The sequence below is a fragment of the Barbus barbus genome (genome assembly GCF_936440315.1).
Source record: "Barbus barbus genome assembly, chromosome: 50".
Taxonomy (NCBI): domain Eukaryota; kingdom Metazoa; phylum Chordata; class Actinopteri; order Cypriniformes; family Cyprinidae; genus Barbus; species Barbus barbus.
Window position 1 is genome coordinate 16,521,401 of NC_136728.1, and position 15,318 is coordinate 16,536,718.

Below are 15,318 nucleotides of genomic sequence, written 5' to 3' on the forward strand. Positions count from 1 at the left end.
AAAGCTATTTTTTTCTAAGATGGCCATGTATTCTGATGAAGTCATATTTTCATGTCAAAGCTTACAATAGTTGCTAATTAAGAGCGTAGCTGTTTGCATTTATGTGGTGCCATTAGCCAGTAGCCATCAGGGTAAATAAATGATAGAATTTTAATTTCTGGGTAAAATTAACTTTGTAGTTAAGCCTGCCAGATCCTTCAGTCTTCATAAATCTAAAGAATGAGAAAAACAGAAAGAAACCGTAGGTCCGTTGCCATGGCAAAGCAAACAGAGCTGCAGATGTCCATCTAACAAACAAGCGGTGACCCCTAGAGATCTGCGCCTCTCTCCGCCTGCTAATTGACTTGTTATTGATAAGCCCAATGGCAGTTTGATTTATGTGAAAAATGTCTTCAGTCGACAGCCACCTGGCATTAAGCTGGGTGTTATTCTCCACTGTGTGTGTGTGAGTTTTTGGGGAATAGTTGTTGAGGTACTGTTATCACCATCTGAGGGGACACCTGGCATGTGGGGTCAAAGATATTGGTGTCAACGCAGGGGGCAAAATTGAACTGCACACCAATCAAAGCACATTATTTGAGTGAGGAGGTGAATCATTGACACGCACAGTTTTTTAAAGGTCACTAGTACCTGTTTAAAGAGTTTTTCATCCTCTGACATTTATGTGACGCTTTTATGACGTCAAAGCGGTAGTTTTTGTTTTGATCGAATAACTTGCTGTATTGAATCCCATAATTCGCTGAAGTGCTTGGAAGTATGAAGCACCACTGCCAGTAAAGCATAACACTAGCGTAGCTTTTCCTGTAAGAAGCTACTTTTTGGCGAGGAAATGATTCGCGAATTTAGCTTTTTTTCTAAGATGGCCATGTATTCAGATGAAGTCACATTTTCATGTTAAAGCTGACAACAGTTGCTAATAAGAGCTTAGCTGTATGCATTTTTGTGGTGCCAGTAGCCAATAGCACTTAGTAAAATGGCTTGATAATCAGGTGACTGGCAAAAAAAAAAAAAAAAAAAAAATGTCCAAATCGAGCATCCATTAACAAAGATGACAGATTTCAAAACACATCCTTCCTGTGCTAACCTTGCAACTACAATTGGGAATGCTAACGGCTAGCTTTCTCCAGGTATATCAGACTTCCTGGTTTGAAAATAGTAATTATTTGGACAGTTTCATGTTAGTGGTGCTAGAAATTAAACAGTCATTATTAAAAGCTCATCTTTAAATCATAAGAAGCTTGCAGCTTTGTCACATGAAAAAATACTACAGTAATGTATAGTAAATACTATAGTGTTTTTGAACCATACTGTAGTAAAATACTTGAATTAATTTGTTGTGGTAATATAACAACTATAGTAATATTAACAAATTACTTTACCCAATACTGTAGCCTACTAAGTTCTCTTCAAATATAGGATATATTATACTACAATACACTACAGTTTACTGTAGTAAAAACTAAATTAGGCTATACCTATAGTTTATCAGTTCACAGTAGTTACAGTATACTTTAGCATTCATTAACAAATTGTTGTAAATACTTTAATATATACAGTATAATACACTTTACTATAGTATGGTTCAAAAACACTATAGTATTTACTATAAATTACAATAGTATTTTTTGTTTCAAATTAGATTCCCAAACTGTGTTGTTATGCAATCAGATAAACGATTAGAATATGTAAAACACATAAAAATACATTTGTGGAGTGGATGAGGCCCTGTTCCAGGGGGGTTAACAAATTCTTCTTCTTCACTGACCATCCTTTTTCCTCTTTTCGCTGTCTCTCCTTCCTTAAAGTTTATTTTGTAAATTAATATTCCAAGCAGTGGCCCTGAATGCACAGCCATTTGTCAAAGTTAGTTGACAGAAACTCTTCCTCTCTGATCACCTCCCCCCGAGCTCTGCCTAATAATCATTAATGCAATTATCACGATACACACTATTCATTACTCTCTTTCCATCTCTTTTTCTCCGTCTGTCTATGTCTGGTCCCCTCTCACCCCTCATAGATGTGGCCTGGGAGAAATCGACATGTCGTTGTGTCTCTGACCAATGTTGCTTTTGCTGCCTTCAGGTTCTGTCGGGTTCTTTTCTGCCACTCTACTGAAATTTAATTAACTTCTAATATTGTGCCAGTCTGTGTGTCATACAGGCTTTTCTCATTATCCAATAATACAGAATTAGACTCAGCAGAGAAGATGGCGTTTGTATTCTTCAAACATGCAGTAAGACCTGCATGTGTTTGCGTGTGTGCTCAGACGAAGAGCTCACCAGATGCACGCTATGTACTAAAGTAAACCTTCGGCGATGAAGCCCGTCAGCTTGAAGCCGGGTGTCTTCAATCAAAATAACAATGCTCTTTAATTCTGCTTTAATTAAATCTGCTTTTTCCCCAAGCGAGGCGCAGGATCAGACAGCCGCTGGAGACTCGCAGCCCCGCAAAAGTCTCTCCTCCGACTGGGTTTGTGTTTAATCATTGTGTCTTTACACTCTGTCAGAGAGCTTTCTATTCCAAACTAATGCTGGTTTACACAGCCGACCTTCTGAATGAGAAAAGCTTAGAGATATGTACAGCGAATCTACTGGATTTTGACATAATCAGCATGTGTGACAGACAGACAGACAGACAGACAGACAGATAGATATAGATAGATAGATAGATAGATAGATAGATAGATAGATAGATAGATAGATAGATAGATAGATAGACATAGAAAGTCAGATATAGATGATAGATAGATAGATAGATAGATAGATAGATAGATAGATAGATAGATAGATAGATAGATAGATAGATAGATAGATAGATAGAAACAGACATATTGACATATAGATATAGACAGACAGATATAGAAAGACAGACAGATATAGACAGAGACAGATAAATAAATATTGACAGATACATGTAGAAAGACAGATATAAAAGGCACATAGACAGACGGATAGCTAGAGAGTTAAACATAAATAGATTGCTAGATCCAGACAGTCAGATAGACAGACAGACTTTGTTAATATATTAAACAGATTGCTGATGTTGTCTTTGTGGTTGTCTGTGTGTGAGAATGAAAAGATGAAAAGAGCAGCCCTGTCTCTCTATCATGACTAACCCTCATCTGTCCCTCCAAAGTAGATTCGGTAGGAAAGACAAACGGTGTTCGCTTTCCACTGTGAAGTCTGCTTATTATTTTCCTGTCCTTTAACTAAAAAGTCCATTATGAGAAATGGCAGGGCGGCTGTGGCCTTTTCAGCACCGCTGGTGTCACACCGCAGCCCTGAGGACAATAGAGCCCCTGACACAGCCGTTAATTCAGGGCCACCTAAAACAGTCTGATCTTTAAATCTATTCGCTCTGTAATTATAACGGAGGAAGGAGGGGTGAGAGTCCACCTGTCAGAGCGCAGAACTTTGTCCAGAACACCGCGAAACGGTGAGATTGTGGCCAGTCAAGCATCTGTCAAAATCTATCGTTTGTTTACAGCAGGAGATGGCCGCTGGGATAGCATATGGCAGCCGCTGATGGGTACGGTGTGGCAGTCAATCAGAGACAGAGATGCAGGGCAGATGCTGGGCGAAGGATTTGGGAATGGGGCGCTTTGTGGCACCCTAGAGGAAGATTTCACCACTCAAGCGTTGCTCAGTTACTCATTTATGCATCATCCTAAAAATAGAGAAATAAAATATAAAGAGAAATTAAATTGAGAAATAGACACAAATAGACAGTTGTGACAAGCAATTAGAGTATAGAGTGTAAAATAGTCTAAAAAAGCAGGAAAAAATAAAAAGATAATAGTTATGCAAAGTATAAAACAGTACTTTAAATAAATAAATATATAAATGTGAAAAATAATGTTAAAAATAAATAAATAAATAAAATACAATATAATTAAAAAATAAATAAAATTGCAATTCCAGTTATGAAAGTCACATTGTCACATATAAAAGGTACAGTTGGGAGAAATAAAGTCACACTAATGAGAAATTAATTGTAAAATAAAGTTAAATTTATAGTCACAACTAGAAAACCTAAAGTTGCAATTATAACCTGAAATCCGGAAATGCTGGGACGTTTTTTTTTAATAAAACTAAAACTAAAAGACTTTCAAATCACATGAGCTAATATTTTATTCACAATAGAACATAACAAATTTTTAAACTGAGAAATATACACTTATCCACTAAATGAGCTCATTTCAAATTTGATGCGTGTGCTACAGGTCTCAAAAAAGTTGACACGGGGGCAACAAAGGGCTAAAAAAGCAAGACATATTTGAAAAGATTCAGCTGTGAGAACATAAAAAAAGAGTGCCTGTGGTCTTTGGCCCCTCGGACACTGCTTCACTCATTGGCATGATTCTGTCATTGGCATTACTAAATGGGCCCTGGAATACTTCCAGAAACCATGACAAAGTCGCATTTCAGTCTATGTGAAACAACCAAGTAATTAAAGAGATCTAATTAATGATTTTTCTTACCTTTGGGATGCTGGAGAAATAAAAATAGACACAAATGACACAAATGAGTTGTGACGTACAGTTAGATTATAGAGCTATACAGTTAATGTATATAGCAATTCAGGTGATTTGAAATTGAATTTAAAACAACAACAACTTAACAATTAGACATTGTTGAAATCTCTTCTGTAACTCACAAAAAAAATAATTTAAACCAATATTTTTTTATCAAAAAATGAGAAATGTTTCTAGTCTGAGTATTAATCAGAAAGTCTAACAAATAATATAATTTTTTTAAGTATTTAAAAAGAGGTATATGGAAAAAATGTATTGTAACACTCAAATTTAAATTATAAGATTATGGGTTATATAATATATACAAATGAGTACACAAACAAACAAATGTTAATAAGAATAAAAAATACAATTGAAAATAATAATAATAAAAATTGTAATTATGTGAAAAAGCTGCAGCTGTGAGATAGCAAGTCACACTGTCACATGTAAGTTACAGATGAGAAAAATTAAATCACAGTAATGAGACTTGAAGTAAGAAAAGGTCATTGTAGTCACAACTAGAAGATCTAATGTTGCAGTTGTGACACATTTCAGGCTATGAGACACAACCAAGATATTAAAGAGATTTCATTTGTGATTTTTCTTTCCTCTGGGATGCTGACTTGAGAACAGTAATACATGAGTTCAGAGGATTGATGAATCGTGGCAAGTTTGTCATGCTCCACATTGCTGACAGTGGTACAGTTATTGAAGCGATGCTTCCTGTTACCACCGCATTGCAAAATGAGCCACTTATTGTAATGATGAAAGGAAACACTCTTCCCCTCTCTGTCTCCCACTTTCTCCTCTGCATTTCCTGTTTCCTCTCTTGGTCCCCTGGGGTGCGCATTGCTCTAATAGAAATGGCTTTTCATTCTCATCCACTAAGCGGACGGGTGAAGGCAAAAAGTGTGAGTTGTTTATTCCACAATAGATGGCTGAAATAGATTTGATTTGTGGTAAGCAGCTTCCGAGAGGCCAGAGTGACACAGCCGACACGACGGCGGGCGATGATCAACAGCATATAGTTTGCGTGGTCGTACGTATGGGTATGTAATGCCAGGAACATGTGCTGGCCAAGTTGCAGCCACTCTCAATTTAGTCAATTTACCATTTAATCTCTGGCTCACCTAACACTACTGCAAATCAAATCCTTTTATTCACTATCACGGCGCCTAGAGACGAGATACAACACTGTCGCTCGCCTTACTCTAGCCTGTCTACCTGATTAGCATTGGCTGCTTGATAATAAACATCTGTCTCTAGGCCTCTCAAACGAAGCAAGTCGACAAACTAGTGTTTGGAATGAGTAAAAGCATCAAACCTTGCTGTCAAACAGATGTGAGATCACATACACACCTGTAAGACAGGCAAGTGACATGTAGTACAGAGCGATACTCCCTCTTCGCTATTGAGCTGATTATCAGTATTGCACATTTCAAAAACACACCCACGTGTGCAAACACTGATCCGCTGCAGACGCGCAGCATAGTACCCACTCGCTGTCGTGAAGCTGTCTGTCACAATTAGCAACAGACAATCTTGAAGCGAGCTGACTCAGAATGGGAACACGCTAAACAACTGGCAGAGTAGCCGAGGTTAGCACAGAGTGTCGCAGATGGCACACAACTCTGATTTATCCTTCATCTTTAGACAAACTTGTATCTACACACTTGTGGATGAGTCAAAAAGCATACAATCTCAGCTAATCATAGCTTCTACTACAGCTACGCAGGAAATAAATAACTTTTGTGGGTGTATACAGCCGCTACGCAAGGATGTGAATGCTAATGATAACTAGGCAAGCCTGATTTTTCATAATGCCATGTCTTGAAATGTTTCAAGACACAACAAAGTTGCTTTAGCATAAACTTTCTGCCTCTATGCTAAGCAAACTTGATTTAGCTATAGCACTTGTTTTGTAATGGGCTTTAGCATTACCTGACTGCTTCTACACTTACTTGATTTAGCTACGACATGGCAATTCATAACAATTCATAACAAAGTTGCATTCTATTCTGTATTATGGGCTTCTATGTCTGCTTCTATGCTAAGCAAGCTTGATTTAGCTACGTCATAGTAATTCATAACACAGCAAAGTAGCATTCTTAGCGGTATAATAGGCGTTAGCGTTAACTGACTATTTTATGCTACTCAAATTTTATTTAGCTATGTCAATTCATAACACAACAAAATTGCATTATTGATAGCTTATAAACTACCTATGCTAACAACACAAGATTGATTTAGCTATGTAAGTTAGCATTCAGGCTTTATTGCATACCTAAAAATGTGTCACAGGAGTTCATAACATAATGAAGTTTTGTTTTTCATGGTTTAACAGGTATTAGCATAAACTTTCTGCTTCTGTGGCTAGTTATTTTTTCTACAACAGAGAGTGTCGGTGCTAAACTATAAACATTTTTATACCTTACCATAAAATAGCTAAATCATGGTAACCACAAAGTAATCATGGTTTTGCTACACTAACCATAGTTAAACCATGGTATTTGTAGTAAAACTGTGGTTATACAAATGGTAAAGAATATGCCAAAAAAACATGATTAATACACTTTTATTATAATAAAACCATGGTTAATTTTCATAAGGAATTGCTTAACCAGTAAGCAACACTCACATAACCACATGCTAATAAAAACACTCATAGCACATTAGCACCACTCAAATTTTCTCATGAAAATCTAGTTCTAGTTCAGATAGAAATTTGATAAGAGGATAACATATTAGAGCTAGCCTTGTCCATGTCTTTCTTTTTCCTGAACTTCAATTTATTGGCAAAGTAACACAATTCCGAATGCTTTTCTGCTGTGTAAGGATGCTTCATTCCCATCAAAAAGCCCATAAATGGAAGTACTGCCAGCACTGAAAATACGTACCAAGAAGCTGATTTAGATCCTTTTAATACAAGCAGTTGTCAGTGGAATTACACAGTGGTTTTGCATAAACCCTTAATCAGCATCTTTCAAGTAGAATTGTCCTCAAACCAATATACACCTGCATCAAAACACTGAACAAGTCAAAATACAACTACAGTACAGCTATTATTGCTAACAGTAATTGTTAACTTGTGCAACTGAGTGCTACTTAAAATCATGCAGATTTTTGAACAGAGGTATGTTAATAAGATCAGATTTACATGCTTAAAACATACTTAACGTATTAGCAACTACCTAGCATCATTGCAGTTTTACTACTCACATTTTGTCGTGAAAATCTAGTTCCAATCAAGTTCACATTTGTAAAGAAATTATTAGCATTTTATTGTGCTAAAATAGCTATTATCTTAATAGCACTTGAGCTATTCTACTCCCCTTCACACTATATAAGAGATGATCCAGGTGACAGATTGAGGAACCATAACGAATTAAGATTTGTCGGTGGAACAGCCCCGGCTCGATCCCAAAGCTCTTCCCCTGGTTCTTTATAATAAAGCTCTGGTGTGCTAAAATGAAACGAGTATGATCAATAACAGCTGCTAGTGGTGTATGATCAGCCTGACACATTACATAAGACTAGCCATAAAAATTACCAATGTAGGGGCCAGTCTCATGGGCACAGATTGATTTCAAGTCTAAGGCTAGACAAGATTAGCCATTAGCAAGGACACAAAATGGAAAACCTAGCCTTAGCTCTGATTCTGTCACACACAATCTGAAACCAGAGAGGAGGTGGAAGAGGATTTTTGCGAGTTATAAGTGAATTGTACTTCAAAGTCCATGTTAGCAGGGGAACAAGGACCTACTGGAGAGACAGGTAGTCAAATGAAATCTAAATTTAAGGTGGCACTCGATGGATTTTATCTTATTTTACACTTATCTCCTCTGTCGTATCAGGTTTTCCCTTCTTCTATCTCTCAATCACTCTATTTTTCTGTCAATTTATCTGCAATTTGCTGTCTCTCTTTCTCGTCTGACTCTTTGTGGTTAAAGCTGTGAGCATGCCTAGCAAACCGTTGGGTAAAAAAGTCCAATTACACCAGGCTGAGAACATTTTATAAAAAGACACAGCACATGAATCTTTATTATTTATTATATTCCAGAATACTGAACACTGTCTGGTTTTAGGCGACATTTCGTCCAAATGTGCTTGCGCGTCTGAACAGATGAAGCAGTCCACACGTGTAGGCACACTTTTTTTTTCTCTTTCGCTACTCACACATACACACACACAGACGCAAACAACCTCCCTGCATGAAATAACCTTCCCTGATTTCATTATTCGTCAAATAGGAAGAAATGAGTTGGAAAATTGGTGCCTTTTTCACAAGACATGTTACAACACTGTCACCAAATGGTGAAGTCATATAATTACAGCTTCTGTTTCGATCACACAGTGGAAACACACACACACACACACACACATACACATAGAGAGAGAGAGAGAGAGAGAGAGAGAGAGAGAGAGAGAGGGAGGGAGAAAGCACTGAAAATCTGATTAAGGTCAGCTCGCCTTGGCAGCCTGTGTCTTTATTTATTTATCTCAGTAAACACACGCTCACTTTATTCTGGGAATGTGAAGCGTAGCATAATTAGCAGAACATGGCTCCCTAATTGGGATTTAATTGATATGAAGAGTGTCGCCAGGGCTGAGGCCTCACGTAGCAACACATGCTGAGCAAGTGGGCGTGGCTTCGCTGTCAATCAATCCCACTGGCGAGGCTGATGAGGAGTCATTAAAATGGCCGCCTCCGACCAATTACTGAGTGAGCATTGGTTCCCAAGCAGAACCGAGGTATATTTTATTTGAGGACATGTGTTTATAGCGCTAGAATGATGCTAATAATACCATGAATATACAAAATCAGGATACATTTCAATGTGTCATCACCTGCTTTAATTAACTAGTTTCTGCCAAATCACCATAGTTAGCAATATGCTACGTTCCATTTAAAGGCGGATGTGGGAAATTCCTACTTTGGAAAGCTCTGAAAAATATAAATATGATATAAATCAACACAATGGTATTGCTAGCACTTGTTTCACAGGTGTACGATTACCAACATAGAGGATAAATTACTGTTTTACATGCCTATCTTTGTAAATGTTTGCTAAATTGGTTATATTACAGCAGAGTATAGGAACTGTGACTCAGTCATGCATTCAATTTGATTAAAACAGGAGTTTTAAAAGTGGGAAGCAGTTTTAGAAACAGACAAAAAAAATTAAAAACATGATCATGCATTGCAAGTAAATTGTGTAAATTTTGATTTGAAGTTGACTGCGTAACCTGAGTTACCCGAATGCTGCATTGCAATGAAGTTTCCAGTCTGACTTCAAGTGCAGTTACTTTTTCTGATGCATTTCTGATTTACAAGTCAAATGGAATGCAGCATTACCGCACTGTAAAACAATAGCTCCATCCCAACTAGCACACTTCCTTAAATAGTAAGCAAGCCAGATTCGAATGTCCCAAATGTAAAAAAAAATTAATGCCAAGAGTATCAAAAGTCTGCATGCTTTTTCATCAGTTATTTCCCACAACATGTATGGCAAATAGAGAGGTTTGTGAAGATCCTTTCAGCTTGACTTTTTCAAGTGTTTAAAAACAGAGATGACTGTTAAAGCAGTTTTTTTTTTTTTTTTTTACGTATTAACTGTTGATCCTAACATGCAAATGCAAATAGTATGCAACAGAAATATTAAAATCATTTTCTAACACAGTTTGTTCAAAGTTATAAGTGAAGTGCACTACAGTGTTTTTTTTTTTTTTTTTTTTTTTTTATGTCAGTGGTGGCTAATACCAAGTATTATTGTAGGAACTTTGCCTGTGCCCTGCGGTAACCATGGTAAGTTTTTGTACAGGAAAATCAGAAGTTCATTTTGACCAGCATTTGCCATGCCCAAAAGGGACACTTCAGGACAGGCTAAACTTAGCTGTCTTTTAAGTGGAAAAAAGAGGTCCTCACCTGGGAACAAACAATCGTAAATAACACTAAAAAGTGTACACCGCAGAAAAAAGGGCACAGCTGCATGTCAGCATTGTGTGGACAGCTGAGTTCCTCTGAGAGCAGTGCTGCACTGAAATTCTCCTCAAACAATCATTTAAGTGGCCGCTTACGTCCAGGACACACACACCTTTTGCACGGAGCGGCTTTCATGCTCTCCTCGGGGAAGACAGAGATGTCAACCGGTGCGCTCTCAAACTCCCTGCCGTCACAACCTTCAAGGACACTCAAGTTCTGTTCTGAGGGCCAATTAAGCGCTTTCCTGATAGTAAATTTAAAAAAAAACAGTTCTCTGTGGATTTAATAACAAACTCATTAGGCACTGCTAAAAGGATGCAACTGCCTATTAATTAGACCCGCACCTGATTAATGCACAATTAACACAGCCAGTTCATTCATCTCATCTTGGGTGGGATCAGAATGTAAACACAGGTTCAGAAAGCTCTCAGTCTCATATTTTGTCTGCATGATAATGAAGAACATAATGATAGAGGGCATGACCTCATTCTCAGAACACTACTGATGTTTTCCTGTATAATTTCAATGGTCTGCACACAGTGAGTTCCAAAATAATATTTTACATAAACATCAAATATTTATTATATACTTAATAAAATGAGAAAACAACAAAATGATTGAAAGTTAAAAATTAAAATGAAAAACAAAAAATAAATATAATTTTAAAAACATTCCTCCAATATGGTCTCAGATTTCATAGATAGATATGGACTTTATATGAAAACCATTTCATTTATTGGTTGAAAACAGTACAAAAAGTATAGTTAAATAACTAAAAGTACACATGATAGACAACATGATGCTCTTTGCACTATTGCCAGTAGAGAGCACTGTTTAGACATAAAAAAGACATAAAAAAAACAAAAACAACTGCAGCACCATCTAGTAGTGCTGAATTCTGCATGAGCACCTGGAAGTCCCTATTACTCTAAGTGTTAGCAGTATAAAAGTGCTCTGTGACTATCTGAACCCGGATTGTCTGCAAAACTGAGAACAATCTGGAATTATATGATCACCACTTTTGGCAGTGGGAATTAGGGGAAAGAACAAGTGGATCTTAGAAGTTAATCGTCTTTACATACAAGAAAAGTGTTTTTTTTTTTTATGTTTCAACTTAAAAAAACTTATATTTTCATTTCTTGAAAATTTTACGTAAGCATTTCCCATTGCCATTATTAGTCATTTTATTATAGATTTACCAATCAGACATAAACAATTTTAGTGTTTGTTTGTTTGTTTGTTTTTGCTTTTTAGTTAAAAATTTAGCATATTTAAAATGCTAGTCGACATCCCTGAAAGTCACTGCATAATTCACACTAACTGCAGACAACGACTACATAAAAACTTATAGAGAAATAGCCTTTCTGCAACGTCAAGATCCTTTCAGCTTTATGTTTCACACTTAGATAGTGAACTCTGATAGTCCATAAATCACATTTTTGGACGTCCTCATCCAAATATAGTTGTGAAGCCACTGTCAAAGCCAGCACTAAACCTTATAACCTGTAGCTTTGTGTCCCACATCACATAGAGCAGCTACAGGTTTCTCATCCAGGTCCTTGACCCCTGTTGTGAGGCATATGATCAGCTTATATATTTGGCTAGAAGACCAGCGAGACCAGAGTCTATTTTCTCATGCACCTCCTTTCTCTCGTTCAAGGCACTGACAAATACCTCCTGAAGTCAAGATGAGACTTATGCTGTGAACGATGGCAACCCTCACTAAATGATCGCGCGTGTGCAACCTCCGGAGCCTTCCACCACATTTCGGCAGCCTTTTTTAACTCCGGCAGGATGTCGGGAACCACAAACTTCTCTGCCAGGAAGACCACAGGCAGCACGGCCAATAGCAAAGCCCAACCCAGCACTCCCAGCCAATAGGACGGGCCGAGTCGACTGATGTCATCCCTGATCTCACCAATATGTTGATGGGTAAAAAGCGCCCAGATGAGAAAAAAGAAAAAACCTGTGGGGAAAAACAAAATGGAGGAGGTTAAAACATGTGCATGTTACTTGGCTAAGGAAAGCTAAATAGCGACGTACTGACCTGTAGGTACTAGTGTGAACAGCAGCAGGGTGGTCGGGTCGAGGGCCTGACCTGCCATCAGCAGTGAGCGAGTGTTCGAGTAGGAACGCACCGTTTGAGACGTCCAGCAGAGGGCAAACATGAGACACAGCATTCCAGAGCTCACAGACATCAGGAAAGCCACCACCGCAAACACTCTCTCAGCCTCCAGAGCTGTGGAAACCAGACAAGGACAGAAACACCTTTAATACTGATGAATGCCATACAGTATAACATGCTCCTTGGAGCTAAAAAAAAACTAAACGCGGCCCCCGATGATTATGTCCAGACCCAAAATTGAGCTTGGATTAAATTAGGCTATTTGTCGATGATTCTCCACTAAAAATGATTCATTCTTTAAAAACACACACATATACACATTCCAAATATTTAATTTATATATTTTAGGGTTTCTAAAGACAAAAATAAATAAATTACACACACACACACGTGTGTATATATATATATATATATATATATATATATATATATATATATATATATATACACACGTGTGTGTGTAATTTATTTATTTTTATCTACATGTCCCATATTTATTTTTATCTACATGTCCCATCATATATATATCTTATATATATCTTTTTTTTTTTTTTTTTTTTTTTTTTCCCACATTTTTCATTTATATATTTTTGTCTTTATTTTAAAATATATCAATAAATGTTTTTTAATAATCAGCTTTGATTAGCTCTTAAAGCCTTTAAGAGTTTAAAGCACCAACAACCATTCCACGTTTAAAGTCACTTAAATCCCCTTTCTTCCCCATTCTGATGCTCGGTTTGAACTTCAGCAAGTCGTCTTCACCACATCTAGATGCCTAAATCCATTGAGTTGCTGCCATGTGATTGGCTGATTAGCAATTTGTGTTACCAAGCAATTGAACAGGTGTACCTAATAAAGTGGCCTAATAACCCTAATATTTATAGGGTTAAATATATATATATAAACCCTATATATCTTCTATGGTGTTCCAAAGAACAAAGAAAAGCATACATGGAACAACATGAGGGAACGATACGCCATTTTTGTGTGTGAACCGTCCCTTTAAGAATGTCCAGTATAAAGCCATGACAAGAAATTTCTGTTTGAGTTCTCTTGAAGAACAACAGCTCATCATGAAATTATTTGAAACTGAAGTGATCAGTCATTACTTCATCCTTCATTATTTATATCATTCTTCATTCGTGAGGAAGAACTAAACTGAGGGGAAAACCAGACAAGCTACAACTAATAAAACATGCAAGTAATGCAAGTCCAGCATGTCATAGCCTGTCTGCTGCAGCCCACCGAAGCGTAGAAACCCCTCCAACACAAAACCATATCATTACTTTACGCCAACGTTGGAAATTCAGGAGAAGTTCTCAGATTCATTCTCATTTGACTGCTCTGTGCATCTCAGCAGGTCAAAACCTGCAAAAATGCCACAATATGCTCTAATGCTTTCAGTTCCCATCAGACCTTCTGGCTATATTTTAATACTCCAAAAACAAAGCTAAAGTAAATGCCTGAAATGTGAAACACAACAGGAATTAATTTAACATATCTTTTTACGATTTTTCAATGATGCATCTTTTATAGAGGCCAAGTTTCTAAGATCCAAAGCAGTTTTATAAAATGAATGAGGGCCACACGTGGGCTACTAAAATATTGCTGTCACCCACATGACAGGTCAAAACCAAATCAAATAGCTCTGGAGACGCATGCATGCTGTTTTTTGATGGGGCACTAGTACCAATCACGATTCACTTCTTTCCCAAGACAAGATAAAACATGACCGCAAAAACAAATACACTGTTTAGCATGTAAGGCAACCCAATATTGTAGTATAGTAATTAAAATAACAAAATATAATACAGTATATTATTCTATTTTTTAACCAAACAGTTTGAACGACACTTAGCAATGACAAATAACGTTTATTCCCTAAGATATATGAGAAAAGCAAACACACATCACACACCTTTAGCAATGTCTTCAGTGGTCCAGCTGTCATCCAGTCTGGTCTCATTCCCTGAAGTCCACAGACCCTGGTCATCCAGCCACCGAGGTGTCCAGATCGCGTAACTGATACACAAACAGCCCATCAAGCCAAGACAAGATTCAATAAATCGAAAACGACTCCTCGAGTCGACCAGTTCTGGTCCTTGCATCGCTCTGTTGAGAAAAAGCTAATGGTTAGACATAACAATAACAAAACAAAGTTGCCAATTTAGCTGGAAACTAAACTGAAAATGTTACAGTTGGTAATTTCAGATGAAAATCAGGTTATCATTGTTAGGTTTGCTTACCTTGAATGGCTTAAGTCTTTAAAATGTGTTGAAATGACAGAGAACTGATTCCGCGCAGACAGTAACTGATCACATTCAAATATCAAATGAATCAGAGAGACAGAAACAAGAGTGTTTTATGATGATGTACAGATGCGTTTTTCTCACTTCCCCCTCACTATGCTGTAATATGACACTGTAAAGATTTCCCTCTACCTACAGTGGAGACCCACTCGCAATGGAAACTCCCCCTCTCATAAACATACACACATACACTGTGAGTGCATAAATTCCCCCAGAAACCCTGCGAGTGTGTTTCAGTTAGTCAGTGTGGTTTGGAAAGTGAAACTGATATTTTATAAATCACTTTACTGTGCTCAAAGGAGACTGTGGGTTGAATTTCATCAAATGTCCAAGACTGGAGAAAAAGAACAGATAGAAAACAGTCAAACAAAAGTATAATAATAAT

General features: G+C 37.2%; 1 protein-coding gene across 1 annotated transcript; it reads right to left on the bottom strand.

Annotated features, from left to right (window-relative positions):
• Positions 1–11,214: 11,214 nt before the first annotated feature.
• LOC306867975 (uncharacterized protein) lies at positions 11,215–15,155 on the bottom strand. Its single transcript, XM_079413945.1, has 4 exons — positions 14,871–15,155; positions 14,543–14,736; positions 12,547–12,738; positions 11,215–12,465 (listed from the first exon to the last, which is right to left on the bottom strand). Exons 2-4 carry the CDS (start codon positions 14,730–14,732, stop codon positions 12,155–12,157), a joined length of 693 nt encoding a protein of 230 aa, XP_079270071.1. The 5' UTR covers positions 14,733–14,736; positions 14,871–15,155; the 3' UTR covers positions 11,215–12,154.
• Positions 15,156–15,318: the final 163 nt, after the last annotated feature.

Bases quoted from the DNA above. Each gene is read 5' to 3' on its own strand.
- LOC306867975 (XM_079413945.1), bottom strand. From the start codon at position 14,732: ATGCAAGGACCAGAACTGGTCGACTCGAGGAGTCGTTTTCGATTTATT. The intron at 12,739-14,542 runs GTGTGTGATGTG...TGGTTTCCACAG, and splicing joins CACTGAAGACATTGCTAAAG to CTCTGGAGGCTGAGAGAGTG. The intron at 12,466-12,546 runs GTCAGTACGTCG...TTTTCCCCACAG, and splicing joins GTTCACACTAGTACCTACAG to GTTTTTTCTTTTTTCTCATC.